At 44.5% G+C, this 21,759-nt stretch overlaps 1 protein-coding gene across 3 annotated transcripts in view; it reads left to right on the top strand.

Annotated features, from left to right (window-relative positions):
* Positions 1–21,759, top strand: part of ern2 (endoplasmic reticulum to nucleus signaling 2) — a 59,484-nt gene that overhangs the window by 10,461 nt on the left and 27,264 nt on the right. For 2 of the 3 annotated variants that reach the window (XM_090194385.1, XM_090194386.1), the window contains 11 exons: positions 1,310–1,432; positions 4,823–4,924; positions 6,433–6,492; positions 9,197–9,398; positions 10,015–10,093; positions 13,733–13,883; positions 14,387–14,511; positions 14,635–14,826; positions 17,550–17,811; positions 18,352–18,442; positions 20,097–20,286. In XM_090194385.1, the coding sequence (XP_090050511.1) occupies positions 1,310–1,432; positions 4,823–4,924; positions 6,433–6,492; positions 9,197–9,398; positions 10,015–10,093; positions 13,733–13,883; positions 14,387–14,511; positions 14,635–14,826; positions 17,550–17,811; positions 18,352–18,442; positions 20,097–20,286 (1,577 nt within the window). The remainder of the gene's footprint in view (positions 1–1,309; positions 1,433–4,822; positions 4,925–6,432; positions 6,493–9,196; positions 9,399–10,014; positions 10,094–13,732; positions 13,884–14,386; positions 14,512–14,634; positions 14,827–17,549; positions 17,812–18,351; positions 18,443–20,096; positions 20,287–21,759) is intronic. The other variant, XM_090194387.1, reaches the window with a different exon arrangement.

Raw genomic sequence — 21,759 nt, 5'->3', positions numbered from 1 at the left:
CAGGGCATCAGTAATGTGTTGTCAGGTCATCAGTACCTTGTTGTCAGGGCATCAGTAATGTGTTGTCAGGACATCAGTACCTTGTTGTCAGGACATCAGTACCTTGTTGTCAGGACATCAGTAATGTGTTGTCAGGACATCAGTACCTTGTTGTCAGGACATCAGTACCTTGTTGTCAGGACATCAGTACCTTGTTGTCAGGACATCAGTACCTTGTTGTCAGGACATCAGTAATGTGTTGTCAGGACATCAGTAATGTGTTGTCAGGGCATCAGTAATGTGTTGTCAGGGCATCAGTACTGTGTTGTCAGGACATCAGTAATGTGTTGTCAGGGCATCAGTAATGTGTTGTCAGGACATCAGTACCTTGTTGTCAGGACATCAGTACCTTGTTGTCAGGACATCAGTAATGTGTTGTCAGGACATCAGTAATGTGCTGTCAGGACATCAGTAATGTGTTGTCAGGACATCAGTAATGTGTTGTCAGGACAACAGTAATGTGTTGTCAGGACAACAGTAATGTGTTGTCAGGACAACAGTAATGTGTTGTCAGGGCATCATTAATGTGTTGTCAGGGCATCATTAATGTGTTGTCAGGACATCAGTACCTTGTTGTCAGGACATCAGTACCTTGTTGTCAGGACATCAGTACCTTGTTGTCAGGACATCAGTAATGTGTTGTCAGGACATCAGTACCTTGTTGTCAGGACATCAGTACCTTGTTGTCAGGACATCAGTACCTTGTTGTCAGGACTTCAGTAATGTGTTGTCAGGACATCAGTAATGTGCTGTCAGGACATCAGTAATGTGTTGTCTGGACATCAGTAATGTGTTGTCAGGACATCAGTAATGTGTTGTCAGGGCATCAGTAATGTGTTGTCAGGACAACAGTAATGTGTTGTCAGGGCATCATTAATGTGTTGTCAGGGCATCATTAATGTGTTGTCAGGACATCAGTACCTTGTTGTCAGGACATCAGTACCTTGTTGTCAGGACATCAGTACCTTGTTGTCAGGACATCAGTAATGTGTTGTCAGGACATCAGTACCTTGTTGTCAGGACATCAGTACCTTGTTGTCAGGACATCAGTACCTTGTTGTCAGGACATCAGTACCTTGTTGTCAGGACATCAGTAATGTGTTGTCAGGGCATCAGTAATGTGTTGTCAGGACATCAGTAATGTGTTGTCAGGGCATCAGTAATGTGTTGTCAGGACATCAGTAATGTGTTGTCAGGACATCAGTAATGTCTTGAGGCTGTCACATCATTGTTAACGTGTGTGTGTGTGTGTGTGTGTGTACCTGTTTAGGTAAGAAGCAGGATGTATGGTTCGTGGTGGACCCCCAGACAGGAGAGAAACAGACCAGCCTCTCCACATCATCATCTGACTCCATTTGCCCCAATGCACCACTGCTATACATAGGAAGAACAGGTACCTAGTCAATACTACTGTATTCTGACTCCCATCAGTCCCAACACACCATAGGACAGACAGGTACCTAGTTAATACTACTGTATTCTGACTCCCATCAGTCCCAACACACCATAGGACAGACAGGTCAATACTACTGTATTCTGACTACAACACACCATAGGAAGAACAGGTACCTAGTCAATACTACTGTATTCTGACTACAACACACCATAGGACAGACAGGGAACTAGTTAATACTACTGTATTCTGACTACAACACACCATAGGACAGACAGGTACCTAGTTAATACTACTGTATTCTGACTCCCATCAGTCCCAACACACCATAGGACAGACAGGTACCTAGTCAATACTACTGTATTCTGACTACAACACACCATAGGAAGAACAGGTACCTAGTCAATACTACTGTATTCTGACTACAACACACCATAGGACAGACAGGTCAATACTACTGTATTCTGACTCCCATCAGTCCCAACACACCATAGGACAGACAGGTACCTAGTCAATACTACTGTATTCTGACTCCCATCAGTCCCAACACACCATAGGACAGACAGGGAACTAGTCAATACTACTGTATTCTGACTCCCATCAGTCCCAACACACCATAGGACAGACAGGGAACTAGTCAATACTACTGTATTCTGACTCCCATCAGTCCCAACACACCATAGGACAGACAGGTACTTATTCAATACTACTGCATTCTGACTACAACACACCATAGGACAGACAGGGAACTAGTTAATACTACTGTATTCTGACTACAACACACCATAGGACAGACAGGTACTTATTCAATACTACTGCATTCTGACTACAACACACCATAGGACAGACAGGTACTTATTCAATACTACTGTATTCTGACTACAACACACCATAGGAAGAACAGGTACCTAGTCAATACTACTGTATTCTGACTACAACACACCATAGGACAGACAGGTCAATACTACTGTATTCTGACTCCCATCAGTCCCAACACACCATAGGACAGACAGGTACCTAGTCAATACTACTGTATTCTGACTCCCATCAGTCCCAACACACCATAGGACAGACAGGGAACTAGTCAATACTACTGTATTCTGACTCCCATCAGTCCCAACACACCATAGGACAGACAGGTACCTAGTCAATACTACTGTATTCTGACTCCCATCAGTCCCAACACACCATAGGACAGACAGGGAACTAGTCAATACTACTGCATTCTGACTCCCATCAGTCCCAACACACCATAGGACAGACAGGGAACTAGTCAATACTACTGTATTCTGACTCCCATCAGTCCCAACACACCATAGGACAGACAGGGAACTAGTCAATACTACTGTATTCTGACTCCCATCAGTCCCAACACACCATAGGACAGACAGGTACTTATTCAATACTACTGCATTCTGACTACAACACACCATAGGACAGACAGGGAACTAGTCAATACTACTGTATTCTGACTACAACACACCATAGGACAGACAGGTACTTATTCAATACTACTGCATTCTGACTACAACACACCATAGGACAGACAGGGAACTAGTTAATACTACTGTATTCTGACTACAACACACCATAGGACAGACAGGTACCTAGTTAATACTACTGTATTCTGACTCCCATCAGTCCCAACACACCATAGGACAGACAGGTACCTAGTCAATACTACTGCATTCTGACTCCCATCAGTCCCAACACACCATAGGACAGACAGGGAACTAGTCAATACTACTGTATTCTGACTCCCATCAGTCCCAACACACCATAGGACAGACAGGGAACTAGTCAATACTACTGTATTCTGACTCCCATCAGTCCCAACACACCATAGGACAGACAGGTACTTATTCAATACTACTGCATTCTGACTACAACACACCATAGGACAGACAGGGAACTAGTTAATACTACTGTATTCTGACTCCCATCAGTCCCAACACACCATAGGACAGACAGGTACTTATTCAATACTACTGCATTCTGACTACAACACACCATAGGACAGACAGGGAACTAGTCAATACTACTGTATTCTGACTACAACACACCATAGGACAGACAGGTACTTATTCAATACTACTGCATTCTGACTACAACACACCATAGGACAGACAGGTACTTATTCAATACTACTGTATTCTGACTACAACACACCATAGGACAGACGGGTAACTAGTCAATTCTACTAAGTTCTACTCTGCTCAGTTCTACTCTACTCAGTTCTACTCTACTCAGTTCTACTCTACTCAGTTCTACTCTACTCAGTTCTACTCTACTCAACTCTGTTCTACTCTACTCAGTTCTACTCTACTCAGTTCTACTCAATTCTACTCTACTGAATTCTACTCTGTTCTTCTCTACTCTGTTCTTCTCTACTCTGTTCTTTACTCTGTTCTACTCTGTTTTACTCTACTCTGTTCTACTCTACTCTGTTCTACTGCACCCTACTCTACTCTACTCAGTTCTACTCTATTCTACTAGTTCTACTGTACCCTACTCTACTCAATTCTGCTCTACTGAATTCTACTCTGTTCTTCTCTACTCTGTTCTTCTCTACTCTGTTCTACTCTACTCAGTTCTACTCTACTCAGTTCTACTCTGTTCTACTCTACTCTGTTCTACTCTACTCAGTTCTACTCTACTCAGTTCTACTCTACTCAGTTCTACTCTGTTCTACTCTACTCAGTTCTACTCTACTCAGTTCTACTCTGTTCTACTCTACTCTGTTCTACTCTACTCAGTTCTACTCTACTCAGTTCTACTCTATTCAGTTCTACTATACTCAGCTCTACTCAGTTCTACTCTACTCAGTTCTACTCTACTCTATTCAACTAGTTCTACTGTACTCTACTCAGTTCTACTCTACTCAGTTCTACTCTGTTCTACTCTACTCAGTTCTACTGTACCCTACTCTACTCAATTCTACTCTACTGAATTCTACTCTGTTCTTCTCTACTCTGTTCTTCTCTACTCTGTTCTACTCTACTCAGTTCTACTCTACTCAATTCTACTCTACTCAGTTCTACTCTACTCAGTTCTACTCTGTTCTACTCTACTCTGTTCTACTCTACTCAGTTCTACTCTACTCAGTTCTACTCTATTCAGTTCTACTATACTCAGCTCTACTCAGTTCTACTCTACTCAGTTCTACTCTATTCAGTTCTACTATACTCAGCTCTACTCAGTTCTACTCTACTCAGTTCTACTCTACTCTATTCAACTAGTTCTACTGTACTCTACTCAGTTCTACTCTACTCTGTTCTACTCTATTCAGTTCTACTCTACTCAACTCTGTTCTACTCTACTCAGTTCTACTGTACCCTACTGTCCTCAGCTCTACTCTACTTTACAGTACTATACTCTATCCTATTCCAGAGTACATGATAACGATGTATGATACGAAGACACAGGAGCTGAGGTGGAACGCAACATACAACGACTACTCTGCCCCGCCGTACGATGAGAAACACGACTACAGTAGGTACACAATGATAATATAATGTACTACAGTAGGTACACAATGATATGATGTACTACAGTAGGGACACAATGATACTATAATGTACTACAGTAGGTACACAATGATAATATACTACAGTAGGTACACAATGATAATATACTACAGTAGGTACACAATGATAATATAATGTACTACAGTACGTACACAATTATATGATGTACTACAGTAGGGACACAATGATACTATAATGTACTACAGTAGGTACACAATGATAATATACTACAGTAGGTACACAATGATAATATACTACAGTAGGTACACAATGATAATATAATGTAGTACAGTACGTACACAATGATAATATAATGTACTACAGTACGTACACAATGATATGATGTACTACAGTAGGTACACAATGATAATATAATGTAGTACAGTAGGTACACAATGATCATATAATGTACTACAGTAGGTACACAATGATCATATAATGTACTACAGTAGGTACACAATGATAATATAATGTACTACAGTAGGTACACAATGATAATATACTACAGTAGGTACACAATTATACTATAATGTACTACAGTAGGTACACAATTATACTGTAATATACTACATTAGATATACCATTATACTATAATGTACTACAGTAGATACACCATTATACTATGATGTACTACAGTAGATACACCATTATACTATGATGTACTACAGTAGATACACCATTATACTATGATGTACTACAGTAGATACACCATTATACTATGATGTACTACAGTAGATACACCATTATACTATGATGTACTGCAATAGATACACCATTATACTATAATATACTACAGTAGATACACCATTATACTATGATGTACTACAGTAGATACACCATTATACTATAATATACTACAGTAGATACACCATTATACTATAATGTACTACAGTAGATACACCATTATACTATAATGTACTACAGTAGATACACCATTATACTATGATGTACTACAGTAGATACACCATTATACTATGATGTACTACAGTAGATACACCATTATACTATGATGTACTACAGTAGGTACACCATTATACTATGATGTACTACAGTAGATACACCATTATACTATAATGTACTACAGTAGATACACATTATACTATAATGTACTACAGTAGATACACCATTATACTATAATGTACTACAGTAGATACACCATTATACTATAATGTACTACAGTAGATACACCATTATACTATAATGTACTACAGTAGATACACCATTATACTATGATGTACTACAGTAGATACACCATTATACTATGATGTACTACAGTAGATACACCATTATACTGTGATGTACTACAGTAGATACACCATTATACTATAATGTACTACAGTAGATACACCATTATACTGTGATGTACTACAGTAGATACACCATTATACTGTGATGTACTACAGTAGATACACCATTATACTATGATGTACTTATCTAGTTCTGCACAGTATGATAATGCAGTTGTTTCTCCAGAGATGGCCCATCTCGTCTCCAGTGGTGATGGGTTGGTGGTGACCGTAGACAGAGAGTCAGGTACGTTTTACAGTCAGGTAATTAATGTGTTTCCCAATAAACACCTGTTACAATAAACACCTGACAGACCTGCTACAATAAACACCTGTTACAATAAACACCTGTTACAATAAACACCTGCTACAATAAACACCTGTTACAATAAACACCTGACAGGCCTGTTACAATAAACACCTGTTACAATAAACACCTGCTACAATAAACACCTGACAGGCCTGTTACAATAAACACCTGTTACAATAAACACCTGACAGACCTGCTACAATAAACACCTGTTACAATAAACACCTTTTACATTAAACACCTGACAGGCCTGTTACAATAAACACCTGACAGGCCTGTTACAATAAACACCTGTTACAATAAACACCTGACAGACCTGCTACAATAAACGCCTGTTACAATAAACACCTGTTACATTAAACACCTGACAGGCCTGTTACATTAAACATCTGACAGGCCTGTTACAATAAACACCTGACAGGGCTGTTACAATAAACACCTGTTACAATAAACACCTGTTACAATAAACACCTGCTACAATAAACACCTGACAGGCCTGTTACAATAAACACCTGTTACAATAAACACCTGTTACAATAAACACCTGCTACAATAAACACCTGACAGGCCTGTTACAATAAACACCTGCTACAATAAACACCTGTTACAATAAACACCTGTTACAATAAACACCTGTTACAATAAACACCTGCTACAATAAACACCTGACAGGCCTGTTACATTAAACAACTGTTACAATTAACACCTGTTACAATAAACACCTGTTACAATAAACACCTGTTACAATTAACACCTGTTACAATAAACACCTGACAGGCCTGTTACAATAAACACCTGTTACAATAAACACCTGTTACAATAAACACCTGCTACAATAAACACCTGACAGGCCTGTTACAATTAACACCTGCTACAATAAACACCTGCTACAATAAACACCTGACAGGCCTGTTACAATTAACACCTGCTACAATAAACACCTGACAGGCCTGTTACAATAAACACCTGCTACAATAAACACCTGTTACAATAAACACCTGTTACAATAAACACCTGACAATTTTTTTTATATGTTATTAGGTTATAATGTATTATATCCCCTCTTTTCCTCTCCTCTCTCTCTGTCTCTAACCCTCCTCTCCTCTCTCTCTGTCTCTAACCCTCCTCTCCTCTCTCTCTGTCTCTAACCCTCCTCTCCTCTCTCTCTGTCTCTAACCCTCCTCTCCTCTCTCTCTAACCCTCCTTTCCTCTCTCTCTGTTTCTAACCCTCATCTCCTCTCTCTCTGTCTCTAACCCTCCTCTCTCCTCTCTCTGTCTCTAACCCTCCTCTCCTCTCTCTCTGTCTCTAACCCTCCTCCCTCTCTCTCTGTCTCTAACCCTCCTCCCTCTCTCTCTCTCTCTCTCTCTCTCTCTCTCTCTCTCTCTAACTCTCCTCTCCTCTCCTCTCTCTCTGTCTCTATCCCTCCTCTCTCTCTGTCTCTAACCCTCCTCTCCTCTCTCTCTGTCTCTAACCCTCCTCTCTCTCTCTCTCTCTGTCTCTAACCCTCCTCTACTCTCTCTCTGTCTCTAACCCTCCTCTCCTCTCTCTCTGTCTCTAACCCTCCTCTCCCCTCTCTCTGTCTCTAACCCTCCTCTCATTTCTCTGCCTCTAACCCTCATCTCCCCTCTCTCTGTCTCTAACCCTTCTCCCCTCTCTCTGTCTCTAACCCTTCTCTCCTCTCTCTGTCTCTAACCCTCCTCTCATCTCTCTGTCTCTCACCCTCCTCTCCTCTCTCTGTCTCTAACCCTCCTCTCCTCTCTCTGTCTCTAACCCTCCTCTCCTCTCTCTCTGTCTCTAACCCTTCTCCCTCTCTCTCTCTCTGTCTCTAACCCTCCTCTCCTCTCTCTCTGTCTCTAACCCTCATCTCCTCTCTCTCTGTCTCTAACCCTCCTCTCCCCTCTCTCTGTCTCTAACCCTCCTCTCATTTCTCTGCCTCTAACCCTCCTCTCCCCTCTCTCTCTCTAACCCTCATCTCCTCTCTCTGTCTCTAACCCTCCTCTCCTCTCTCTCTGTCTCTAACCCTCCTCCCTCTCTCTCTCTCTCTCTCTCTCTCTAACCCTCCTCTCCTCTCTCTCTGTCTCTAACCCTCCTCTCTCTCTGTCTCTAACCCTCCTCTCCTCTCTCTCTGTCTCTAACCCTCCTCTCCCCTCTCTCTGTCTCTAACCCTCCTCTCATTTATCTGCCTCTAACCCTCCTCTCCCCTCTCTCTCTCTAACCCTCCTCTCCTCTATCTGTCTCTAACCCTCCTCTCCTCTCTCTCTGTCTCTAACCCTCCTCCCTCTCTCTCTCTCTCTCTCTCTCTCTCTCTCTCTCTCTCTCTCTCTCTCTCTCTCTCTCTCTCTCTCTGTCTCTAACCCTCCTCTCATTTCTCTGCCTCTAACCCTCCTCTCCCCTCTCTCTGTCTCTAACCCTCCTCTCTTCTCTCTCTCTAACCCTCCTCTCTTCTCTCTGTCTCTATCCCTCCTCTCCTCTCTCTCTGTCTCTAACCCTCCTCTCCTCTCTCTCTGTCTCTAACCCTCCTCTCCTCTCTCTCTGTCTCTAACCCTCCTCTCCTCTCTCTCTGTCTCCAACCCTCCTCTCTCTGTCTCTAACCCTCCTCTCCTTTCTCTCTATTGCTAACCCTCCTCTCCTCTATCCCAGGCGACGTCCTGTGGATGCAAAACTATGGGTCACCTGTGGTGGGTGTGTATCTGTACAGCCAGGACTCTCTAAGACACGCCCCTCACCTGTCAGTTGCCATGGAGACACTGCGTTACCTCACCTTCTCGTCCCACGACACACACACCATGAAATGGAGCTACCAGTTTGTCACGGAGCAGGCCAGCACACACACACAGCTGGTGTAAGAGACACACACACACACACACACACTCAAAAGCTAGTGGTATGTCGTTAGTAAAGATTGAAAAAATTAAGGGGCCTAAACAGCTGCCCTGGGGAATTCCTGATTCTACCAGTAAGGGGCCTTGACAGCTGCCCTGGGGAATGCCTGATTCTACCAGTAAGGGGCCTAGACAGCTGCCCTGGGGAATTCCTGATTCTACCTCGATAATGTTGGAGAGGCTTCCATTAAAGAACATGCTCTGTGTTCTGTTAGCCTTTCTTCCCCCCAAAATGACATTCAAGGTTCTCCAAAGCTTTTTTATTATAATTATTTATGTAATTTATCTTTGTTTCATAGTTTAGTTTCTTCTTCTTTTTAATCAGTTTAGTCACATGATTTCTCAATTTGCAGTACGTTTTGCCAATCGGTTGTACAGCCAGACTTACTTGCCATTCTTTTTGCCTCATCCCTCTACAACCATACAATTTGTTCAATTCCTCATCAACCACAGGGGATTGTAACAGTTTTTACAGTCATTGTCTTAATGGGGTTTTGGGCATTACAATGCAATTGAAGGTGTTTCAAACCTTCTCTTTCCTGTCATTCTTCATGTCATTTGTCTTGTGTGTTTTAGGCCCACTCTGTATGTGGGGAAGCTGGATTCTCATCTGTACGCCTCCACCTCCCTGGTTCACGACGGAGTCTCTCTAGTGGTCAGTACAGCTGTCAATCAACAGCAAAAAAAAAAAAAAAAAAATACACTGAGTTGGCAAAACATTAAGAACACCTGCTCTTTTAAAAAAAAAAATTGACAGACTGACCAAGTGAAAGATATGGTTCCCTTATTGATGTCACTTGTTAAATCCACTTCGATCAGTGATGAAGGGGAGGAGGCAGGATTGTGTGTATGTGTGTGTGCGTGTGTGTGTGCCATTCAGTGGGTGAAGACAGAAGATTTAAGTCCCTTTTGAATGGGGGATGGTCATAATGGGCAGCAGTTTGAGTGTTCACTGGGTTTTTACACACTCAGTTTCCCCCTGCTGAGTATCAGGAATGGTCCACCACCCAAAAGGCCATGTCCCCCGCTGGGTATCAGGAATGGTCCACCACCCAAAAGGCCATGTCCCCTGCTGGGTATCAGGAATGGTCCACCACCCAAAAGGCCACGTCCCCTGCTGGGTATCAGGAATGGTCCACCACCCAAAAGGCCATGTCCCCTGCTGGGTATCAGGAATGGTCCACCACCCAAAAGGCCATGTCCCCTGCTGGGTATCAGGAATGGTCCACCACCCAAAAGGCCATGTCCCCTGCTGGGTATCAGGAATGGTCCACCACCCAAAAGGCCATGTCCCCTGCTGGGTATCAGGAATGGTCCACCACCCAAAAGGCCATGTCCCCTGCTGGGTATCAGGTATGGTCTACCACCCAAAAGGCCATGTCCCCTGCTGGGTATCAGGAATGGTCCACCACCCAAAAGGCCATGTCCCCTGCTGGGTATCAGGAATGGTCCACCACCCAAAAGGCCATGTCCCCTGCTGGGTATCAGGAATGGTCCACCACCCAAAAGGCCATGTCCCCTGCTGGGTATCAGGAATGGTCCACCACCCAAAAGGCCATGTCCCCTGCTGGGTATCAGGAATGGTCCTCCACCCAAAAGGCCATGTCCCCTGCTGGGTATCAGGAATGGTCCACCACCCAAAAGGCCATGTCCCCTGCTGGGTATCAGGTATGGTCTACCACCCAAAAGGCCATGTCCCCTGCTGGGTATCAGGAATGGTCCACCACCCAAAAGGCCATGTCCCCTGCTGGGTATCAGGAATGGTCCACCACCCAAAAGGCCATGTCCCCTGCTGGGTATCAGGAATGGTCCACCACCCAAAAGGCCATGTCCCCTGCTGGGTATCAGGAATGGTCCACCACCCAAAAGGCCATGTCCCCTGCTGGGTATCAGGAATGGTCCACCACCCAAAAGGCCATGTCCCCTGCTGGGTATCAGGAATGGTCTACCACCCAAAAGGCCATGTCCCCCGCTGGGTATCAGGAATGGGCCACCACCCAAAAGGCCACACAGCCAACTTGCCACAACAGTTTCCCCTGCTGGGTATCAGGAATGGGCCACCACCCAAAAGGCCACACAGCCAACTTGCCACAACAGTTTCCCCTGCTGGGTATCAGGAATGGGCCACCACCCAAAAGGCCACACAGCCAACTTGCCACAACAGTTTCCCCTGCTGGGTATCAGGAATGGTCCACCACCCAAAAGGCCACACAGCCAACTTGCCACAACAGTTTCCCCTGCTGGGTATCAGGAATTGTCCACCACCCAAAAGGCCACACAGCCAACTTGCCACAACAGTTTCCCCTGCTGGGTATCAGGAATGGTCCACCACCCAAAAGGCCACACAGCCAACTTGCTACAACAGTTTCCCCTGCTGGGTATCAGGAATGGTCCACCACCCAAAAGTCCATGTCCCCGCTTGGTATCAGGAATGGTCCACCACCCAAAAGGCCATGTCCCCTGCTGGGTATCAGGAATGGTCCACCACCCAAAAGGCCATGTCCCCCTGCTGGGTATCAGGAATGGTCCACCACCCAAAAGGCCATGTCCCCTGCTGGGTATCAGGAATGGTCCACCACCCAAAAGGCCATGTCCCCTGCTGGGTATCAGGAATGGTCCACCACCCAAAAGGCCATGTCCCCTGCTGGGTATCAGGAATGGTCCACCACCCAAAAGGCCATGTCCCCTGCTGGGTATCAGGAATGGTCCACCACCCAAAAGGCCACGTCCCCTGCTGGGTATCAGGAATGGTCCACCACCCAAAAGGCCATGTCCCCCGCTGGGTATCAGGAATGGTCCACCACCCAAAAGGCCATGTCCCCCGCTGGGTATCAGGAATGGTCCACCACCCAAAAGACCACACAGCCAAATTGCCACAACAGTTTCCCCTGCTGGGTATCAGGAATGGGCCACCACCCAAAAGGCCACACAGCCAACTTGCCACAACAGTTTCCCCTGCTGGGTATCAGGAATGGTCCACCACCCAAAAGGCCACACAGCCAACTTGCCACAACAGTTTCCCCTGCTGGGTATCAGGAATGGTCCACCACCCAAAAGGCCACACAGCCAACTTGCCACAACAGTTTCCCCTGCTGGGTATTAGGAATGGTCCACCACCCAAAAGGCCATGTCCCCTGCTGGGTATCAGGAATGGTCCACCACCCAAAAGGCCACGTCCCCTGCTGGGTATCAGGAATGGTCCACCACCCAAAAGGCCATGTCCCCTGCTGGGTATCAGGAATGGTCCACCACCCAAAAGGCCATGTCCCCTGCTGGGTATCAGGAATGGTCCACCACCCAAAAGGCCATGTCCCCCGCTTGGTATCAGGAATGGTCCACCACCCAAAAGGCCATGTCCCCTGCTGGGTATCAGGAATGGTCCACCACCCAAAAGGCCATGTCCCCTGCTGGGTATCAGGAATGGTCCACCACCCAAAAGGCCATGTCCCCTGCTGGGTATCAGGAATGGTCCACCACCCAAAAGGCCACGTCCCCTGCTGGGTATCAGGAATGGTCCACCACCCAAAAGGCCACGCAGCCAACTTGCCACAACTGTTGGGAGTCATTGGAGTCAACATGGGCCAGCATCCCTGTGGAACGCTTTCTTCTAGAGGCCATGCCCTCATGAATTGAGGTTGTTAGGAAGGTGTTCCTAATGTTTTGGTACACTCAATGTCTACGCACAGCAGCCCAATCAGCATGTCTACACAACGCACAGCAGCCAATCAGCATGTCTACACAACACACAGCAGCCAATCAGCATGTCAACACAACACACAGCAGCCAATCAGCATGTCAACACAACACACATCAGCCAATCAGCATGTCAACACAACACACAGCAGCCAATCAGCATGTCAACACAACACACATCAGCCAATCAGGTGTTTTTTTAGTCTCAGTACTGTGATGTCATAATATACACCTGGTTAGAACTTTTCTCTCTGAATTTGTTTGGCTGATACGTTGATGTATTGATTGGCTGATACGTTGATGTGTTGATTGGCTGATACTTTGATGTGTTGATTGGCTGATACGTTGATGTGTTGATTGGCTGATACGTTGATGTGTTGATTGGCTGATACGTTGATGTATTGATTGGCTGATACGTTGATGTGTTGATTGGCTGATACTTTGATGTGTTGATTGGCTGATACGTTGATGTGTTGATTGGCTGATACGTTGATGTGTTGATTGGCTGATACGTTGATGTGTTGATTGGCTGATACGTTGATGTGTTGATGTGTTGATTGGCTGATACGTTGATGTATTGATTGATGTGTTGCCACGGCAGCCGCGGGGCTTGACACTGGCGCGTATCGAGGGACCGGAGACCGAGGAGGTGACGGTTAGAGAGGAGGGAGAGTGTGAGATCATCCCGTCTACCGACGTACGATACCCACCAGGCTCCACCAACACACTGAACAACCAGTGGCTCCTCATAGGTAACTACCCACCAGGCACCACTAACACACTGAACAACCAGTAGGTAACTACCCGCCAGGCTCCACCAACACACTAAACAACCAGTAGGTAACTACCCGCCAGGCTCCACCAACACACTGAACAACCAGTAGGTAACTACTGAGACACCAACAAACTGACCACACAGAGACACCAGACACACTGACCACACATAGACACCAGACACACTAACCACACAGAGACACCAGACACACTAACCACACAGAGACACCAGACACACTGACCACACATAGACACCAGACACACTAACCACACAGAGACACCAGACACACAAACCACACAGAGACACACAGCTCTCTGTCTCTCGCTCTGTCTCTCTCTCTCCCTCTGTCTCTCTCGCTCTGTCTCTCTCTCTCTCTCTCTCTCGCTCTCTCTCTCTCTCACTCTCTCTCTCTCTCTCTCTCTCTCACACTCTCTCTCTCTCTCTCTCACACTCTCTCTCTCTCTCTCTCTCTCTCATCAGGACACCATGAGTTACCCCCGGTAGCCCACACCACCATGTTGAGAGACTTCCCGGTAAACCTGCAGCGTTCCGGTGATGCCGTTATCCCGACCCGGTCTCAGAACAACCGCTATACAGACCATCCTGTGAGTTACAACCCCCTTACCCCTGACCTCTGACCTCTAAACCCCACTCACATACAGACCATCCTGTGAGTTACAACCCCTATTCCTTGACCTCTAACCTGAACCCCCCTCCCCCCTCTTTAGTTCCAGTCAGTAGGTCATGGTGGTGGAGGGGGTCGTGGTTCGGGTCCTAGCGGCAGCAGAAGGACCCAAGCAGGATCAAGATCAGGGTTGTCCTCTATCCTGCCTGACTATATATACCAGGACCCTGTTACCGTGGTGATCCTGTCTCTACTGCTGGGAGGATGGCTTGCCTTCGCTCTGACTTATCCACAGGTTAGTTCAACAGGACAGGGTAGGGTGGGAGTCAGGGTTCTCCCGTAGGACAATGTGACCGGCAAGATTGTAATTTACCGGACGTTTGAGACATTTACCAGACCCATGTGCATTGGGTGGCTAACCCATCCCCTGGTGCTCAGAATGACAGGAAACCCATTTAGATTCTTCTAGAGGGTGGTAATTCATTTAGATGGTGGTAATTCATTTAGATGTCTAATACCTACATGTTTCATGCAGAACACCATAGTCCCTGTGCTCAAGAACGCCAAGGTAACCTTGCTTAAATGACTACCGCCCTGTAGCAATCACGTCTGTAGCCATAACATTTGATTTGATTTGAAGTGCTTTGAAAGGCTTGCTCACATCAACACCATCATCCCAGAAACCCTAGACCCACTCCAATTTGCATATCCGGAAGGAAGGAACATTTACGTGATAATGCTGTTTGTTGACTACAGCTCAGCGTTCAACACTATAATGCCTTTAAAGCTCATCACGAAGGACCCTGGGACTAAACACCTCCCTCTGCAACTGGATCCTGGACTTCCTGACGGGCTTCCTCCTGTACAGTAGGGGGCGGTGGTTCCACCTCCAATTCAATCCCTGGACTTCCCGATGGGCTTCCTCCAGTACAGTAGGGGGCGGTGTTTCCAATTACAATTCAATCCCTGGACTTCCTGATGGGCTTCCTCCTGTACTCCTTGTTCACCCACGACTGTGCGACTCCAACACCATCATTAAGTTTGCTGACGACACAACAGTGGTAGTCCTGATCACCGACAACGATGAGACGGCCTATAGGGAGGTCAGAGACCTGGCAGTGTGGTGCCAGGATAACAACCCCTCCCTCATTGTGAGCAAGACAAAGGAGCTGATCGTGGACTACAGGGAAAGAAGGGACGAGCACGTCCCCGTTCACGTCGACGGGGCTGTAGTGGAGCGGGTCTCGAGCTTCAAGTTCCTCACTAATAAACTATCATGGTCCAAACACACCAAGACAGCCGTGAAGAGGGAACTTTTTCTCCCTCAGGAGACTGAAAAGATTTGGCTGAATGGGTCCTCAGATCCTCAACAGGTTCTACAGCTGCACCATCGGGGGCATCCTGACTGGTTGTATCATTGCTTGGTATGGCAACTGTTCGGCCTCCGACCGCAACTTGGAGGGCCCTCCTTTGTGTTACTGACAAAACTTTGAGGGTGACTTCGGGGACACACCCATCAACTTCAGGGACACACCCATCAACTTCGGGGACACACCCATCATCTTCGGGGACACACCCATCAACTTCAAGACACACCCAACAACTTCAGGACACACCTATCAACTTCAGGACACACCCATCAACTACAGGACACACCCATCAAGCTTCATCGCTTGGTATGGCAACTGCCTGGTATAGCACTACCCTACAGAGGGCAACTGCTCGGCATCGATGTTCCTTCTAAGCTAAGCACCTCCTCCAGGATTGCCACTTGGAAGAATTGCCGCACAGAGACGCAAATGATTGAACTTTACTGCCCAATTAGTTTGCACTATGTTCAGTGTTTTACGTTACAGGCTTATTCTAAAATGAATTCAATTGTTTTTGTCCCCTGATCAATCTACACAATACCTCATAATGACATCACAATACCTCATAATGACATCACAATACCCCATAATGACATCACAATACCTCATAATGACAAAGTGAAAACGGGTATCATATTTCCATCAGTATTCAGACGCTTTACTCAGTACTTTGTTGAAGCACCTTTGGCAGCGATTACAGCCTCGAGTCTTCTTGAGTATGACGCTACAAGCTTGGCATGCCTGTATTTGGGGAGTTTCTCCCATTCTTCTCTGCAGATCCTCTCTGTCAGGTTGGATGGGGAGCATCGCTGCACAGCTATTTTCAGGTCTCCCCAGAGATAATTGATACGGTTCAAGTCCGGGCTCTGGCTGGGCCACTCAAGGACATTCAGAGACTTGACCTGAAGCCACTCCTGCGTTGTCTTGGCTGTGTGCTTAGGGTCGTTATCCTGTTGGAAGTTTAACCTTAGCCCCAGTCAAGGGTCCTGAATGTTCTGGAGCAGGTTTTCATCAAGGATCTCTCTGTACTTTGCTCCATTCATCTTTCCCTCCTGACGAGTCTCCCAGTCCATGCCATTGAAAAACATCCCCACAGCCTGATGCTGCCTCCACCATTCTTCACTCTAGGGATGCTGCCACCACCATGCTTCACCATAGGGATGGAGCCACCATGCTTTGCCGTAGGGATGGAGCCACCATGCTTCACCGTAGGGATGGAGCCACCACCATGTTCACCATAGGGATGGAGCCACCACCATGCTTCACCGTAGGGATGGAGCCACCATGCTTCACCGTTTTCACTTTGTCATTATGGGCTATTCTGTGGAGATTTGATGAGAACATTTATTTTAATCAATTTTAGATTAAGGTTGTCAAGGGGTCTGAATACATTTCAAATGCACTGTAAGTGTTGTGTGGTGTGTGGTGTGTGTGTGTGTGTGTGTGTGTGTTGTGTGTGTATATAATGTTTGTGCATTTAAAGGTGTGTGTCTGTCTGTACTATATATAAAGTCTGTGTGTGTGTGTGTGTGTGTGTGTGTGTGTGTGTGTGTGTGTGTGTGTGTGTGTGTGTGTGTGTGTGTGTGTGTATATATATATATATATATATATATATATATATATATATATATATAACTGTGTGACCCAGCAGCAGAAGGACCAGAGACAGCAGTTGGACGAAGCTCTGGAATCCCGCCTCCAACACCTGCTAGACACGCCCTCTTCTGCAGACACACCCCCTTCTCCACCAGACACACCCCTTTCCCCAGGAACCCCCCTTCCTTCTGGAGCCCAGCCCCAGTCTGCAGACTCACAGCCGTCCTCTGTGGACCCTCCTCTCTCTGGCTCGCCCGGTAACAGTAGTGACGCTGTAGCCAGGAACGGATCTGCTGTAACACGACACACACACGGTGAGACACACACACACGCACACTAAGTGGCAGATACTTTAATTACAAGGTTAGAATCTTTCTAAGGTCCATTCTCCCCCTCTCCCTCCCCCTCCCTCCCCCCTCTCTCCCCCTCTCCCTCCTCTTTCTCCCTCTCTCTCTCCCCCCTCCCTCTCTCCCCCCCTCCCGCTCTCTCTCTCTCTCTCCCTCCACTCTCCCTCCTCTCTCTCTCTTCCTCTTCTCCTTCCTCCTCTTTCTCTCTCCCTCCACTCTCCCTCCTCTCTCTCTTCCTCCTCTTCTTCATTCTCTCTCTCTCTCTCTCTCTCTCTCTCTCTCTCTCTCTCTCTCTCTCTCTCTCTTCCTCCTCTCCTTCCTCCTCTCTCCCCCCCTCTCTCTCTCCCCCTCTCTCTCTCTCCCCCTCTCTCTCTCCCTCTCCCTCCTCTCTCTCTCTCCCCCTCTCTCTCTCTCCCCCCCTCTCTCTCTCTCTCTCTCTCTCTCTCTCTCTCTTCCTCCTCTCCTTCCTCCTCTCTCTCTCTCTCTCTCCCCCTCTCTCTCTCTCAGATGGAGGGATAGAGGAGGTGGAGGTAGGGAAGATCTCCTTCTGTCCATCAGAGATTCTGGGACATGGAACAGAAGGAACCTTCGTCTTCCGGTCAGTCTTCCATCCGTTGATGTTTACTGATGTTTACTGATGTAGGGTTAGATGATGTTTACTGATGTAGGGTTAGATGATGTTTACTGATGTAGGGTTAGATGATGTTTACTGATGTAGGGTTAGGGTTAGATGTGTAGATGATGTTTACTGATGTAGGGTTAGGGTTAGATGTTTAGATGATGTTTACTGATGTAGGGTTAGGGTTAGATGTTTAGATGATGTTTACTGATCATGAAAAGCAGTTTCTTGCTTTATAACCCAGACTTAAATGTGGAATAATTGGAAATATGTATTTCTGACTATGCTCTGATGATATTAAAGCCAAAACAGTTATAACGTTTATTTAACAATCCCTGGAAAATGTAGTAGTTGGTCATTGGTTTTAGTGGAGCTGGGGTTCTCCTTGAACTCTCTGCATCATATTGGTTTTAGTGGAGCTGGGGTTCTCCTTGAACTCTCTGCATCGTATTGGTTTTAGTGGAGCTGGGGTCTCATTGAACTCTCTGCATCGTATTGGTTTTAGTGGAGCTGGGGTTCTCCTTGAACTCTCTGCATTGTATTGGTTTTAGTGGAGCTGGGGTCTCCTTGAACTCTCTGCATCGTATTGGTTTTAGTGGAGCTGGGGTTCTCCTTGAACTCTGCATCGTATTGGTTTTAGTGGAGCTGGGGTGCTCCTTGAACTCTCTGCATCGTATTGGTTTTAGTGGAGCTGGGGTTCTCCTTGAACTCTCTGCATCGTATTGGTTTTAGTGGAGCTGGGGTTCTCCTTGAACTCTCTGCATCGTATTGGTTTTAGTGGAGCTGGGGTCTCCTTGCACCCCCCCACACCAGACAATTTGAATTCTCTCGTATTGTGTCGTTTTATTCATAACAATATTGTGTGTATTCATGACATACTCATTATATATATATATATATTCATGGCATAGTCATTATATATTCATGATATAGTAATAATTTTTTCGTTATTTATTAATGATATAGTTATGATATAGTCATTATATATTCATAATATAGTTATTATGTATAAATTATTTATATATTCATGACAAAGTCAAGATATATTCATGATATATTCATGACATAGCCATTATATATTCATGACATAGCCATTATATATTCGTGACATAGTCATTATATATTCGTGACAGTCATTATATATTCGTGACATAGTCATTATATATTCGTGACAGTCATTATATATTCGTGACATAGTCATTATATATTCGTGACATAGTCATTATATATTCGTGACATAGTCATTATATATTCCTGATAAGTTCCTGATATAGTCATTATATATTCCTGATGTAGTCATTATATATTCATGACATTGTCAAATATATATTCACAACATAGTCATTGTATATTCGTGACATAGTCATTATATATTCGTGACATAGTCATTATATATTCGTGACATAGTCATTATATATTCATGCTATATTCATGATATAGTCATTATATATATATATATATATATATTCATGCCGTAGTCATTATATATTCATGACATAGTCATGATATAGTCATTATATATTCATGATATAGTCATTATATATTCATGACATAGCCAGTATATATTCCTGATAAGTTCCTGATATAGTCATTATATATTCATGCTAAGTTCCTGATATATGAAATGTTCCAGGGGCCGTTTTGACGGCCGTCGCGTGGCGGTGAAGCGGATCCTTCCAGAGTGTTTTGACGTTGCAGAGCGAGAGGTCCAGCTGCTCCGGGAATCGGACGAACATCCAAACGTCATCAGATACTACTGCACCGAGAGAGACAAACTGTTCACCTACATCGCTATAGAACTGTGTGCTGCTACGCTACAACAGGTAGGTAGATACTACTGCACCGAGCGAGACAAACTGTTCACCTACAACAGGTAGGTAGATACTACTGCACCGAGAGAGACAAACTGTTCACCTACAACAGGTAGGTAGATCCTACTGCACCAAGAGAGACAAACTGTTCACCTACAACAGGTAGGTAGATACTACTGCACCGAGAGAGACAAACTGTTCACCTACAACAGGTAGGTAGATACTACTGCACCGAGAGAGACAAACTGTTCACCTACAACAGGTAGGTAGATACTACTGCACCGAGAGAGACAAACTGTTCACCTACAACCTGGTAGTATATATATATAACCTGGTAGTGTATATATATAACCTGGTAGTGTGTGTATATATATAACCTGGTAGTGTGTGTATATATATAACCTGGTAGTGTATATATGTAACCTGGTAGTGTGTATGTATATAACCTGGTAGTGTGTGTATATATATAACCTGGTAGTGTGTATATATATATATAAATATAACCTGGTAGTGTATATATATAACCTGGTATTGTGTATATATATAACCTGGTATAGTGTGTATATATAACCTGGTAGTGTATATATATAACCTGGTAGTGTGTATATATATATATATATATATATAACCTGGTAGTGTGTATATATATAACCTGGTATTGTGTATATATATAACCTGGTATAGTGTGTATATATAACCTGGTAGTGTATATATATAACCTGGTAGTGTGTATGTATATAACCTGGTAGTGTATATATAACCTGGTAGTGTATATATATAACCTGGTAGTGTATATATATAACCTGGTAGTGTATATACAGTGCCTTGCGAAAGTATTCGGCCCCCTTGAACTTTGCGAACTTTTGCCACATTTCAGGCTTCAAACATAAAGATATAAAACTGTATTTTTTTGTGAAGAATCAACAACAAGTGGGACACAATCATGAAGTGGAACGACATTTATTGGATATTTCAAACTTTTTTAACAAATCAAAAACTGAAAAATTGGGCGTGCACAATTATATAGTTATAATTATTATTTATTATATAATTATATATTTTTTTTATATATATATATATATATATATATATAGTATATAACCTGGTAGTGTGTATATATAACCTGGTAGTGTATATATATAACCTGGTAGTGTGTATATATAACCTGGTAGTGTGTATATAACCTGGTAGTGTGTATATATAACCTGGTAGTGTGTATATATAACCTGGTAGTGTGTATATATAACCTGGTAGTGTGTATATATAACCTGGTAGTGTATATATATAACCTGGTAGTGTGTATATAACCTGGTAGTGTATATATAACCTGGTAGTGTATATATATAACCTGGTAGTGTATATATAACCTGGTAGTGTATATATATAACCTGGTAGTGTATATATATAACCTGGTAGTGTATATATATAACCTGGTAGTGTGTATATATATATATAACCTGGTAGTGTATATATATAACCTGGTAG

This window comes from Oncorhynchus mykiss, chromosome 13, assembly GCF_057628025.1.
Source record: "Oncorhynchus mykiss isolate SJ-2025 chromosome 13, ASM5762802v1, whole genome shotgun sequence".
NCBI lineage: Eukaryota > Metazoa > Chordata > Actinopteri > Salmoniformes > Salmonidae > Oncorhynchus > Oncorhynchus mykiss.
Note: the sequence above shows the minus strand (reverse complement) of the source record. Positions and strands in the feature narration are given on the sequence as shown.